General features: G+C 39.2%; 1 protein-coding gene and 1 long non-coding RNA gene across 2 annotated transcripts in view; both read left to right on the top strand.

Annotated features, from left to right (window-relative positions):
* Positions 1–3319, top strand: part of frem1b (Fras1 related extracellular matrix 1b) — a 273903-nt gene extending 270584 nt beyond the window's left edge. Inside the window, exon 36 of the mRNA XM_079670558.1 lies at positions 3003–3319. Coding sequence (XP_079526684.1) covers positions 3003–3193 — 191 coding nt within the window. The 3' untranslated portion in view covers positions 3194–3319. The remainder of the gene's footprint in view (positions 1–3002) is intronic.
* A 4538-nt stretch (positions 3320–7857) lies between these two features.
* On the top strand, positions 7858–14613 carry LOC307032633. The gene is made up of 5 exons (XR_013806328.1): positions 7858–8139; positions 11293–11399; positions 11790–11850; positions 12077–12478; positions 12659–14613. It is a non-coding gene; the product is annotated as an uncharacterized lncRNA (long non-coding RNA).
* Positions 14614–14832: the final 219 nt, after the last annotated feature.

Raw genomic sequence — 14832 nt, 5'->3', positions numbered from 1 at the left:
CAGGGAGCAGATGTATGATGGAAGTTTCCTTAACATACCTTTGTATATGAAAATGTACCAGTGACTGAGCCTATGAAAAGATCCACATCCGATTTATCACACAACAGGCATGCTTTTTTTTAAATATTGAAGTTAAAAGCATCAATCTTGTGCACTTTGAGAGACAAATTAAAAGATCTATGGATATATATGTCAACACCACCCATAATAAACAGAACTGTAAACAGATTTTTTTTTCCGGATATTTTACAAATCACTCCCCTTTTAAACTGCATTCTTGTTTTACTGTCAAATAGTATTTCATACCTCTTTTTTTATTTATTCTCTTATTTTTTTATAACTATAATGATCATGTAAAGGTGTGCCTTTACCTCACCTGAGCTGAGGTTATCAGCCTCTCAGTCTGACAGGAGAGAGCTCTCCTCCACCTGGTTGTAGCTCCTTAGATCTGTTAGCATAGCTAGCTAACCATATGCAAGAACAACAATCCGGGGTACCGGTGCGCTCTCTATCTTGCTCACTCACACACAATGCGCTCGTGCCACACACACAGAGCCTAGCTTGAATGACACGCAGAGACCAGAAGTAGTTGTACTGTACTATAGCATATTATTTTTGATGACAGATGAGCAGATCGCCACTGGGCTTTCAAATAAAGACAGCAGAAAGTCGACTGGAGTTAAAGAGAGTGGGGCCTAGAAGTTATCCTTCTGCACTGTGTTGCATGCATGGCTTCCTTGTGCAGGTAACAGGGAGACGCGCTCTGGCGGCTGTCTCGTTCAGGATCTGAAAATACAATTTTAATATTTTGCACACTTATTCCACTTATTCCTAGTGTCCCACTGGTTACGGCGTGCCTAGGGTTGCTCTAGGGCAGAGGTCTTCAACAGGGAGTCCACGACCCCCAGGGGGTCCGTGGAGGTACTGCAGGGGGGTCGCGAAATCTTTGGTTGATTAGACAAAAAAAATTTTTTTTCAAAAAAGATTTTTTTCCCACAAATTGAAATGTCTTTAAATGCACATTAACATGAATCCAACATATTGTAGCAAATGTAGAAATCGAGGCAGAAGAACTTATCTTCTGCTCCACAACCTTTCTCCGCCAGATCGTCAAGTATCAGCCGTATCTCACGTCTCCCCTCCGGTACACAGCACCGTAGTGTGGAGTTGCATTAGGTAGCGCGAGATACGGCTGATACTTGCGTAGTAGTTTCTGTTATGGATCAGTATCAACAGTCCTGCCAGTAACGTTACTATATTATCAATACTACTTTAGTTATAGCCTGATATATGATTGCTAACTTCACAATGTTGTGATGTGACTGACGTTAGCTAACATTCTGTAGCTAATGCCGGTCACTCATCAAGACAGCTGCTCTGTTCTCCACTGGTTCTCCTCACACCAAAGCTCCATTTCTCGCTGATGGCCGTTATTTTTTCTAATCCTTGGCTGCTCCTGGTCTCTTGGACGCCTAGCAGGCTCATAATTATAATCATATGCATTTGAATATATATTTTCAACCTCTTCTGTGTCAAAACTGGCATTGTGATCCATGTTTATTCATACGTTAGACCGGCCGCTCTCCCCCATGTTACTTCACACGCGTGAGGTCACGTGCGGAGGCTTTTTTATGCGGAAGTGAACATTTCTTAACAAAACGACGCCAGATGTCACTGTAGTGTATATTTCTGAATATTTTTTTTTAAATCTAGTGTATTCATCATTTTCCTACACATTTATTCACTGGTGTCTCTAACCTGCAAGTTGCTCTTTAAAGTAAAAACTTGAATCTGTGAATTATTTTAATAGCTCTGTGTTGTGTTCAAGATGTATGTTTATAAATGGCAGTGGCACGGCCACCCTGTACCTTGCACATGTTTAAAATAAAAACATGAATATATTAACCTGTGTATTATTTGAATAGCTTAGTATTGAATGTACAATAACAGAGTAGCTATGTTTATACACGGCACTAGGCCCCGTTTAATATAAAACACAATTGTATGCCATACATATAGTAGGGGGGTCCCTGCTCCAGCTCTCCATCAGTTTGGGGGTCCCTGGCCTGAAAAACGTTGAAGACCCCTGCTCTAGGGTAAACCGTCCAACCTCCTAAATAAACTACAACATATCCAGAACTCTGCTGCCCGCCTCCTCACCCACACCCGCTCCCGAGACCACATCCCTCCCGTCCTCCAGAACCTCCACTGGCTCCCCGTCCGTCAAAGAATCAACTTCAAAGTCCTCCTAATTACTCACAAAACCTTCAACAACCAGCACCCCCCCTACCTCACAGACCTGCTGCACCACCACACCCCTTCCCGCTGCCTCCGCTCATTAGAAGCCAACCTCCTATCCATACCCATCCGCATCAAGCACCGAACCTTGGGGGACAGAGCCTTCTCCGTCGCTGCCCCCTCCCTCTGGAACTCACTCCCACAACCCATCAGAGACTGCACTGACCTCACAACCTTCAAAAAACTCACCTCTTCAATCTGGCTTTTAATGTGTGATTGTTGTTAAATGTTAAATTATTGCTTGATTTTAATTTGACTTCAACTATATTTATTTGCTTTTCTTTTCACTATCTCTGTAAATCGACTTTGAGCACCTGTAAAAGCGCTTACAAAATAAATATATTATTGTTATTATTATTATTGTATGTGTGTGACAGTTTGTGAGCGTGTAAATGTTTGTGCATGTGTTTGTTATTGTTAGTTTGAGTGTGTGTGTGTGTGTGTGTGTGTGTGTGTGTGTGTGTGTGTGTGTGTGTGTGTGTGTGTGTGTGTGTGTGTGTGTGTGTGTGTGTCAGAAATCAAATAAATGATTGAAGGAAATTATAGCTAGTTGTCAGTGCATTCCCCAACCTCACAGTTAACAAGTTTGTGAAGCTAAGAGAGTTGTGTGAATCTGACACAGACAGCTTTAAGATAAGAATAAAAATGTGTTCCTGTGTGAGTTTGAGGACTGGATCCTGATCAGTACCTCCTGTTTACCTCAGGTCTGTCTGGAGGTCCGGGTCGCTGGATGTGGGCCGGCGGTCAGTCAGTCTCCTTCTCCAGACTGAGCGGGGAGACGCTGCTGGGCTCAGACTGTGTGCTGGTTGAAAACCCCAGAAGCTGGATCTCCACAAGCTGCTCCCCCGAAACTCAACACACATTCATCTGTTCCTCGCATGCTCGTAATCACTGAGAGGGCTCTGTCGTAATAACCTTTTTGAATATGTTTAGGTCATATTTAATGATACGTAACAATGCTGTGCTGTACAATAGTTTTCATATTTTTTTCATAATAAAGATGGCTGTGCAAATGACTGTTTTAAGATTTTTTATATCCATTTCCAACACTTTACTCAAGTACTGCGCAACTGGAGGTACGTTTTATTTACTTGATGAATGTATATGTATTTTTATGTAGGTTTATGCATGTAGTATTAGACATTAAGAGTGGACATTTTTTACAATACACCGCCCCGTTATTTAGCTTTTGTTATGAAGCAACAAAATCAGGAAACATGAGTTTCCATGTGCAGCAACTACAACGACTCTTATAGGCTACATCTCAAAGCAAACAAAGACTGGTAAAATAAATCTACGGAGCCCTGGAGGGTTCATAGAGAGAAAAATAAATAAAATGAGGCCACGTTTTACTCATTCGTGCGCACGAGATGTCATTTGTGGCCTCAATTTAAATAAAACGAGGCCACGTTTTATTAATTTGTGCAGACAAATAAAAATAAAACAGAATTCTGGCAGTGCACAAGACCAAGTCATTCATTCCAGCCACCACACACTTGTCAATTGTAGCTATGTACGCTTTAATTATGCTTTGCTTTGGCCTTGGGATAAGTAATCAAGACATCCTGACAACAGTTGCTTTGCAAGGGATAATTGTTAGTAAAAGTACATTAAGGAGAATATTGAGAGCGTGTGGATTAAATCGTCCGAAACATGCTGATTTGGAAGATGCTATCGACTATATAGTTGGTCAATTGGAAGGCCCTGGACAACTTCATGGATATCGCTGGATGTATGCAAAGCTTTTGGAGCGAGGTATCCGCATCCGGAAAGAAGACCTGAGGATCCTTCTTTCTCTGCTCGAGCCAGTCAACTCTCAAGCTCGCCTGAGAAGACGTCTCAGCCGAAGAAAGTATTTTTCACAATGGCCTAATTTCATATGGCACGTAGATGGCTACGACAAACTCAAGCCTTATGGAATATGCATTAATGGGGGCATAGACGGATATTCCCGTAGCTAACGGTGTTGTTGAATGAGTTGTGTGCGTCTTACGCACTTTGGGTTCAACTTTTCTCAAGCTTCGACGGAAGCGTTTGCCATTCATATGCCAGTACAAGCAAGACATTCTCACTCCCAACGCATCGAGTTTCGAGTTTCAACTATCAGGGAGTCGAGTTTCAACTATCAGGGAGTCCCATTGACTTGCAAAGAGCTCCTTGAACGTTAGTAATAGATGAGTTGGGAGATCCATTCTCATAGCGTTTATAAACCTTTTTCTAACACAATATCAATCCACACTTATTGTTTTTATTTCTTTATTTTAATTGAATAATGTCAGACTTTTGTTGTTGTCAGTTAGGGGGAGAGTAGGGGCTCAGAAAACTGAAATCTCTATTGTTTCATAGTTTTTTGAAAACGAGGGAGGGGGGTGGTGGACCCATTCCAATCCAGTTTTGGATAGTCTGCCGTGGAAACAGGAACATTTGAGGAAACACTCAAATTTAAAACATATAATTAATAAATGGGTGAAAATTGCTTGTGCCCATAATGGGCAGCATTAATATATACCCACATGACAGCTAAGGTCAGAAGAGCTTTATTTAACAACTGGTATTATATCTGTGATTCCTCCTGTTGTTAATTGATAAGCCTGAAACATGCACTTGTCAAGGTTCAGAGGCACATTTTGCAAATATGGCAGTAGCCATCGATCATCTTAAGATAAGACATACTTTATTGATCCCAAGTTGGAAAAAATTTCGTTACATCATCATGTGAAACAGTTGTAAATATGCAGTGGTGTTTATTTGTAAATCATTTAGTATAATCACACAAATTCTGAGTTTTATATTTAATAATTATGTGTTCTTTATTTATTGAATGTTCAATACCTGACAAGGTCGGAGATTAAAAACTTGGGTCGCAGGTTCCTCAACAGTGCATTACAAGACATCTATCAATATGTGTGTGTACCTCCACCATTAAATTGTCATATTCTGCGCATTTGTTATTCTATCTACATACATCTTATAAGAGTATAATTAATATGTATAATATCAGTTGAAAATAAGTGCTTCAACATAGTTAACATTGCAGGAAAGTTGATTGTCAAGTCCCAAAACAAATGATGCATTATATTAGACGTTAAGTACTTTGTCAGGCTTAATATTTATCTGTAGATATCCCCAAAGCTTTTTTCTTATTCAAAATAAGACCTTAACCTAAAGTATTATTTAATGTTTAAATAAAGCCTAATTAGTTTTTCTGTTTTGCACATCCTCCTATTAATATCTTTAGACATCCGGCACTAAACTGTTTTATTGTAGAGATCACTTACAGTATCTTATTGATCGTTTTTTCCTTCTAATTTTGTATTCTTTTCTAAACCACACACTCTTATTTACTCAACAATAACACACAATTATCCTTGTGTTTATTTATTTATTTGATTGTATAATGTCAGACTTTTGGAGTCCTTCAGGACCGAGGGTCGGAGCAGCTCAGTCGAACACAGGAAGCTGTATTTTCAAAATAAGAGTTCATTTTAATATTATGTTTGATAATATTATTTTGATTAACTAGACCACTGGGTCATGTTAAGACCATCTTTTCTGTCGGTTTGGTGTTACAAATATACAAACAATATATGTGTGGATATCAAAATACATCCATCATAAACTAAACTGGAAACAGCAGTATATTTTATTGTGTTAACACTGTAAACTTGAGTGCTTTAACCGTCTAGTGGTTAAAGCACATTATTGCATTTTTTTGTTGATACGTTATATTTGACGAAAACATAAAAATATTAAGAGTACATACTTTCATAGAGGGAAAGTAGAAGGTCAATGATAGAAATATAGAATATAAAAAATCAAGAAGATACTGTAAGTTATCTCTACAATAAAACAGTTTAGTGCCAGATGTACAAAGATATTAATATGAGGATGTGCAAAACAGACAAACTAATTAACCTTTATTAACACATTAAATAATACTTTAGGTTAGGGTCTTCTTTCAAATAAGAAAAAAGCTTTGGGGGTATCTATCTACAGATCAATATTAAGCCTGACAAAGTACTTAACGTCTAATATATTGCTTTCCTGCAATGTTAACTATGTTGAAGCACTTATTTTAACCGATATTATACATGTAGATAGTATAAGAAATGTGCAGAATTTGACAGTTTAATGGTGGAGGTATACACACATATTGATAGATGTCTTGTAATGCACTGTTGAGGAATCTGTGACCCAAGTTTTTCATTCGTTGCATAACTACACCGTAGTTGTGTATATGATATGTCAATAAACCTTTGAAAATCTTGAAATCTTGAGAGGGATGTGCAAAATAGCAATTTTATACCGTTTTTAATGAACTATTAGTAGAGAATAACGATTAATGAATATACTTTATTGAGATCTGCAGATAAATGTTTAGTCTTCTCAAGCACCAACTATCAAATATCTCTCCTGATTGTTGGCACTTGACAATCACCTTTCCCTGAATTTTACTCAGGTGTAACTAAAGTCTGCTTTAAGGGTTGTTTATATTTCACATCATTAATCAGAATTTGCAAAGTAAATAAAATAAATGTAGTGGAGTAAAAATTCCAGGTTAACCTCTGAATTGTAGTGGAGTAGAATTACAAAGTAACAATGAGCTGTCATGTGGGTATATATTAATGCTGCCCATTATGGATACAAGCGATTTTCACCCATTTAGTAATTACATGTTTTAAATGTGTACACACCAATTTGTTTCCTATCGCCTAAACCTCCAGGGCTGTACACAGTTTAATACTGTCAACTTCTAATTTTGGGAAAAACGAAAACGTGTTTTAAAACTACAATTCCCAGTAGAGACGTGCCATAGAGCAGCGGTTCTCAAACTGTGGTCCGTGGAAAAAAGCTAAATAAAATCCACTTTTTACTATCAAGGATTTTCGGGGACCACCTCATATGTGACTTTCTCTATCGAAATCAGTTGCATTGACCCAAAGACACATTTTGAGTTGTATACACTGTTGGAAAGACGAGATTCCTAGCTTTCTAATGATATCAGGCACTGGGGTAGTGGTCGTTGGGCTCATCGGACATTTATGAGAGAAAATCTCTAATGTCCGAGTGCAAGTGAATGGACCACAAGACACGAGCCTTGTAACCCCTCCCCCGGCCCTGGCGCAAGCGTGGAAATATGATTGGCGGCGATTTCATTTGAACTGGACGGCGCAAAACGAGAAGCATCCGGACCCAAGTACTGTACATGGAAGGCAGGGTTCCCGCGGGGTCTTAAAAAGTCTTACATTTGATAATCTGAATTTAAGGCCTTAAAAAGGTCTTAAATATGACCAAAAAATAAAAAAGGTCTTAAATATGATTTAGAAGGTCTTAAAAATGATGGGATTTGAAAGGTAATTCTGCGTAGCGATCGCTTCTAAATGTGTTTTGGGGGAAATGTCCGTGCTGCAAAGTAACCAGTACGGTAAGAGCTTTTCAGTTCCCCCCAACAATTTGTGTTGAAATAAATCAACATGGAACCAATAATCATTAACTTTGTTTCCCCCTGCCCCTTATTGGAGAACACCCAGCTAGTAACCTAGCAACCAAGCTTCAGCTTGAGGCAATCAGAAACTCATGTATCTTCAAATCTACTTACAAATAAATATGGGGACGTGTAAGTTCAACCGTATTTGGTTGGAAAACATCGAATTTAGTGCTTGGTTGAAACCAGTGGAGGGAACGTGTTTGAAGCCCGCTGCACCTTTTCCAAAATAAATTAGCGTTTGCTTTGCTAATGTAGCTTTAGCTAGTGCAGCGTTAGGTAGTGCAGCAGGTCCCGCAACAACACCGGGGGACCTCCGGGCGACGTTTGGGTCCACGTCAACCCTAAAAGCGGAGGTGCTGTAGACGCTAAATACCGTAGTTAAACACCAATCATACAACAGCAACGATGAAAGATTGTAGCCAAGGCAGCAGAGCTCTGAATATAAAACACACACACACACACACACACACACACACACACACACACACACACACACACACACACACAGCTCGATTATGGCAAAAATCATAATCACGTTTATTTTGGTCAATAATTGATATCACGATTATTAAATACGATTATTCTTTGACTTTGAAAACATCAATTTATTGAACTTTAAAACAAATAATAATTTGAACAGTATCTTTTTAGCTGTTGGTTACCCTGAACGTATAATTCAACTGAAAAACCAATACAAAAAGAAATTAAATAAATGATACATTTAAATAAATAATATCAAAATAATAAATACCAATAAACAAGATCAACACATATTTTGGAGGGCACTTCCACAAGCTACTAAACATATATAAATATGATAAATAAAAATAAATTAGACTAAAATTAATTAGATCAAATATGTTCTAGTGCACTGTCACAACCTAGCAAAGCAAAATAATCGTTTTTTTCGATTATGTTGTTTTCATAATTGTGGTAGGCCAAAATCGTAATTGCGATTAAAATACCATTAATTGCACAGTCCTATCACACACACACACACACACACACACACACACACACACACACACACACACACACACACACACACACACACACACACACACACTTTTTGTCTAACACGCTAACACAGTTCTGTACTGTTATGCTGTTATGTTCAGTCATTGTTCTTATGTTGAACATGAATACATTTACTTTGTAAGTAATTATGGGACGTATTTCTTCTTTCATAGCAATTTTCCTTCAGACTTTCTTGCCGTGAAATAGGTCTTAAATTCTATTCAAAGTGGTCTTAAAAAGGTCTTAAAAAGTCTTAAATTTGAGTTGTTGAAACCTGCAGGAACCCTGGGAAGGAACGAGGTATTTGAAGTCTACAATGACAGAGAAGAGACTGTCAAGTTTGGCTGTAGTCAGCATTGAATCAAAACGCACTAAAGCTTTGGATCTTGATAAGTTTGTGAGGCGTTTTGCTGAACAGATGGTAATCGCTGCATCATAACAGTGATTGACAGCTGATAGGAATAATATGATTGTTAATATTATCATATTAATTCAGACAAACATCGATGAGACAGTTAATTAATGTACTTATTGCAGCAGTATGCATAGATTTGGTACCCCTGGTCCAAGAGTGAAACAAACTAATTCAGTTATTGTTCAGTTAAAATGCATTCAATTAGGCCTATGTCTGCCATCTTATATATTTCTATTTCAGGCTTTACTGATGTGACACAATAATGTCACCTATGTAATTGAGTTAAAATGTCAATATTTTGGCTTTCCAAGTTAACATTGATTGATATGACTGCGATTAAATCAGCATATACTTCTGCCAGGGGATGCCACCCCTCAAAATCTCCTGCCACCCTCTTGCCACCCCATGAATATTTTTCTAGATCCACCCCTGAGTAGGCTATATTTTTCGTTTCGTTTATTTAATAAGTGAATTTCAGGACAACTTTGGGAATCTTTTAGATTTAAATACATTTTGAAAGTGGAGATAGAGAGAGAGAGAGAAGCAGCGCTGTCTGCTTGGCCTTTATGCAACTTAGGCCTATACATTGTTTATGTTACTTACATGCCTGTGTGTCCATGGTGTTGAGTCTGTGTGTGTTGAGCGCAGCGCCGTCTGCTTTTTGCAGTACAGTAACTAAAGTAGGACTAAGCATAGCGGTAGTTTTTTGTAGACCTGTCTGCGCGCGTGCGCACTTGTGGCATTGTTTGGGATGACCTAATTAAATTACCGTCCGCCGTCCTCTTTGAGAAGCATACACAACGCAGACAGACACCGGTCACAAAAGTATTAGATAGGCTTACATTTTCTTTTGATTGTCTATAATTAACTATAAAAAAATATCGCCGTTTTAACACTAAGTTTATATATGTACTTATTTTTACGGTTTGCATATGGGGTGGTCCGCGAAAATCCTTGATAATAAATAGTGGTCCGCATAAACAAAAAGTTTGAGAACCCCTGCCATAGAGAACATGTTGCGAAACACAATAGCCAGCATGTGTAGTTCTGGGGGGGCGTTCAAGTCCAGTTTTGAATAGTCTAACACGTTCCATTTCAAAGAGCTTGACGCTCGGCGTAACCTTGGCGCACTGCCACTCCAACATCCAAATCCCAGAGCTTGAAGATTAATCACGGGGTTTGTCAACGGGACTTAGTCCCAAACGATAGCTGGGGATTATGGGTAGTGCAGTGTCTTTGGCCATCCTAAAGTCTGAATTGCGGCTAAAACATCCAATCAGCGAACATGAAAACATTCCCAGTTAAACATGCAAAAACAAATCGCTAAATAAAAAGATAAAACACTGGCATGTAATTTACGTTAGAATAAATAGAATGGTTTTGAATAATAGATGAGAAAAATCTACATCACTTTACAGCCCCGCCCACTTTTGGGGAAACCAACGCTGTCATTTGAACGGCGATCAAGACTGAAACCACAGAGCTCTTACTTTCCTTTCTTCTTAGAGGAAGTACAGAAACACGTAACTCTGGATTAGTTTTAATGTTTGAGGTGCAATAAACTACACAGCAGCTTTTTGGCATGTTAAAACTATTATTGTCTGCCTCGCTCATGAGAGTAACAGCTGGCAAAATTACAGCCTCGCCTACTGATTTAAATTTAACCATATATCGAGCCTGATTCTCAATTTCAAATGTGTGCTCTAAAATGGTATTAGAAATGACTATTATCATTAAATGGCAAAGATATGTAGAAAATAAACGTATTTAAGATACGTTCATAACAAACGTAACGTGGGAGAAAATATGTTTCTAGAAGATATGTAGAAAATAAACATGTTTGAGATACGTTCATAACAAACGTAACGTGGGAGAAAATACTTTTCTAGCTAAACCTAATTGAGAATGCAGTTTAGTTTTGTGGGAACGTAATTTTTAGGAAACACGGTTGGATTTTTTTTAAATTAATTTATGTTTCATCCAATCACAGAGCTTGTTGATTTATCACGAGCAGCGCCATATAGACTGAGAGTTACGTCATCTCCGTTCACTCCAATGGACCACTTTGTTACAGCAATGGCGGATCGGGGAGCCTCTCAATCGTTCCCCGGAAGTTAGCGCCAAGGCTAGCAGAGCTGTGGAGTTGCAGCATGATAGACCGTTCGTGACGGACTTTTAAAGGTAAGAAGAAGTTTAAAGATTTATATTGCGGATATTATCAGTACATCTGATTCAAATTAACATGTGTATTAAAGGATGTCAGTGGATTATCCCTAAATTAGTAGATTTAGGGAACGTTTACAGATAACAGATAAAGCTAGGATACCGGATCAAGCTAGCAACACACGTTGAACAGCCTTTTAATTGTACATTTCGTTCTCTTAATGTCATTTCGTCCAACGTTGTTGAATTAGAGAAGAGGGGCTTCTAAACGGGATTGTATATGGGGGTGGAGGGAGTTAAATATTAGATAAATATAACTTTGGTGCGTGTAAGAGTGAGTGTTTTTAGCAGAGCCATATTGTGTCCTTGTGATTATGTTCATTATTACCTGTCTGTATGATGTTGCAGCTCAGCTGATTTTGGATTGATGTCAAAGGGAGAGGGACTTAAGTGAGAGTGAAAACACAAGGTAAGTTTAATACTACTGTTTTATATAAGTAAGCATACTAGACATGTATTCTATCACTGTATTATATAAGTAATCTTGTTAGTAACCTACTGTATGGCAGGTGGAGGCGAAGTGATGTTAAAGGTGGAGGAGCAAGACTGCAAACTCACAAGACAGAGAAATCAAAGTTTGTTCTCCAGAGAAGAGGTTGATTTCACTTCAATTTTTTATTTCATATTTTCTAAAGATGTGGAAATGGCAACAAAAAAAACTTGAGAGCTGTAACCAAGACAACTGTAACAACATGAGTAGAGAGCCACCAAGGTTTTTCAAGTCCCTCTCTTACTCCATTTTGCCAACCCAAACTTCCAGGTACATGACGGGACACCTTGCTTGTTTTTGTTGTTTGCGCTCCTCTGGCTGGGTGCTGGCAGGTGGAGGGCAGTGATGTTACGGGTGGAGGGGCATTGATGTTAGCTGTTACACACCAGGCTCAAACTTAACACATTGCATCCTTCTTTGCAGTGTCCTTATTCCTGGAAGGGGAATCTGCAATTCCTGCAGAGTTTTGTAACCCGTTGGTCCGCACGCAAAGCACATTTTTAAAGCCTTCTTAATTGTCTCATTGCTCCATTTCATCCCCTTTGTGGTGAGTCTGCCTAATGCCCTTAAGTTGGTCTTTTGAAAACGTTTTCTTATATTTCTTGTCCCTAATTTTCATTGTTTTCTTGAGAGCTGCATTTTCCTTCCTGATTTTTCTTAGTGCAGCCTTTGCTTTCATGGTGATTCCTTCTTGGCTCTTTAATTTTCTCTTTAATTTTTTTAATAGATCTGTTTGACTGGCTGCTGGTTCCCTCGTATGCTGACTGGCTCCTGGTTCCCTCGTATGCTGACTGGCTGCTGGTTCCCTCGTATGCTGACTGGCTGCTGGTTCCCTCGTATGCTGACTGGCTGCTGGTTCCCTCGTATGCTGACTGGCTGCTGGTTCCCTCGTATGCTGACTGGCTGCTGGTTCCCTCGTATGCTGACTGGCTGCTGGCTGAGTGGGTGGTGTCGGCCCTCCCTGTCTCTCCTCACTAGCCATGTCCTCTCTTTCTTCACCCTCACTTTCCTTTCTCTCAGTCTCCTCATCCCTTCTTCCCTCAATCTTTGAGACTAATGTAAGTAGAAGACATGGCACTGTATATTTTTGAACATTTAAAATATGATACCACTTAAAAATAAGAAATATTACTTTTGTTACTAAGAGTTCATACTTATTATACCTGTGTCACCTTTCACACTATAGCTGTGATCATGAGCTATGGGCTTTGTAGATACAGGTCCCGGGGTGAATCTTAGTGCAGGGTTCCTTCTCTTTTTTACCACAGGGCGATGCACAAAGATTAGACCCTCCAGAAAAACGCGATTCTGCGATCGCAGAATTTACCGCATAATCAGCAAAATGGCGCAGATTTTTAAAAGGCTGCATATTTATCAAAAGGCCGCATAATCCCCGCATTTTTCCACACAAAGTTGAGAAAAAAAAAAGTTAACTCGTCTTCACGTGACTTCATCAGCTCGCGCATCACAGAATGTAAACAACACTGTATAGAGTGAACGTGTGGAGCTCACACGATAGAGAAAACACCAAGATGAAAAAATCAAATCCATCTCATTTACCGACGAACATTTCTACTAAAGACCGGGCAAAAAGTGGGGGGAAACTATTCTGCACCCCGTGCAACTGTGTGTTGGAGCATAAGAGAAAATCGACGGTGACGACCCACTTTGATTCATTCAAACATGAACAAGAAAGCGGACAAGAAAGCCAAACAACGCACGTTCACTGAGGCATCAACCTCCAAAACCCTTTCGAGGGCTACAAGAAACGAAGTGAGTAGCCTACAAGATTGAAGCTGGTCAGATAACGAACGAGTAAATGAAAACAGAATGAGGCGGAGAAGTGTGTGTGTGGGGGGGGGGGGGGTGTGTGTGTGTGAGATTAAAATAGCTTTTACAATAAATAAACATTGAATTTGTTTGATTGAATAGTAAAGGGGTTTAAAGTTAGTGGCAGATTGTGTGTGAGAGAGAATAAATAAGACAGCCCAATATTTAAAAAAATTGTTATTCTTTTTCCCCGCATACTTAGCAACTTCCCGCAATTTCACCGCATGAAAACCCCGCATGTTTAATCGCATAATCAAGGATTTTAGCCCGCATAATCAAGGAATTTAGCCCGCATAATCAAGGATTTTTGCCCGCGTTTTTCTGGAGGGTCTAAAAGATGGTGGGTATAGCCTCTGCTCTCAGCCTAGTCTTGCCCTTTCTTGTCTTGACAAACTGGTCTGCATCAAAATGTGCCTGCGGAGTGACTTGAGGTTACTTCACACACAGAACAACTCAGTTTTGTCTGCCCACATACATATTCCATAGTGGTTGAATACACAGTATTAGGAAACACTTTATACTTACTGGACATGTTATACTCATTACATACTGTATATAAAATATGACCAAGAATGTGAGACAACTTTATAGAAATTCATATCACATCTGTTACTGATGCCATTTGTCATACTTTGTTAAACTCACAAATAATAAAGTTCCATAACTTCAGTTGGGAACAAAGACCACACCTTATCTCCCCAAGGCAATTTCCCATCCAATAGGTGTGCTATATAGGTGTTTATAAAACGGACAAGTCAAATCAAGCAATCTGATTGGTTCTTAGCCGTGATATACTGAGCGTATACCACGGGTAGAATTGTAAGTTACTTTTCACAACAAGTCAGTATCCCTCCGCGTCTGAGAAAAACAGTATACCGTTGGGCTGAAAAGCAAACTGCCTGCAGTTTACCGTTGGGCTGAAAAACAGTATACCGTTGGGCTGAAAAGCAAACTGCCTGCAGTTTGCTTTTCATACTGGAACAAGAAAGCAGCGGAGAAGTAACGGGGCAGAAGCTGGGCAGAAGCCCTCCTTTTTGACGCAGCGGTCCAGACATAGACATCAAACGGCAA

The sequence above is a fragment of the Notothenia rossii genome (assembly GCF_949606895.1).
Source record: "Notothenia rossii genome assembly, chromosome: 1".
NCBI lineage: Eukaryota > Metazoa > Chordata > Actinopteri > Perciformes > Nototheniidae > Notothenia > Notothenia rossii.
Note: the sequence above shows the minus strand (reverse complement) of the source record. Positions and strands in the feature narration are given on the sequence as shown.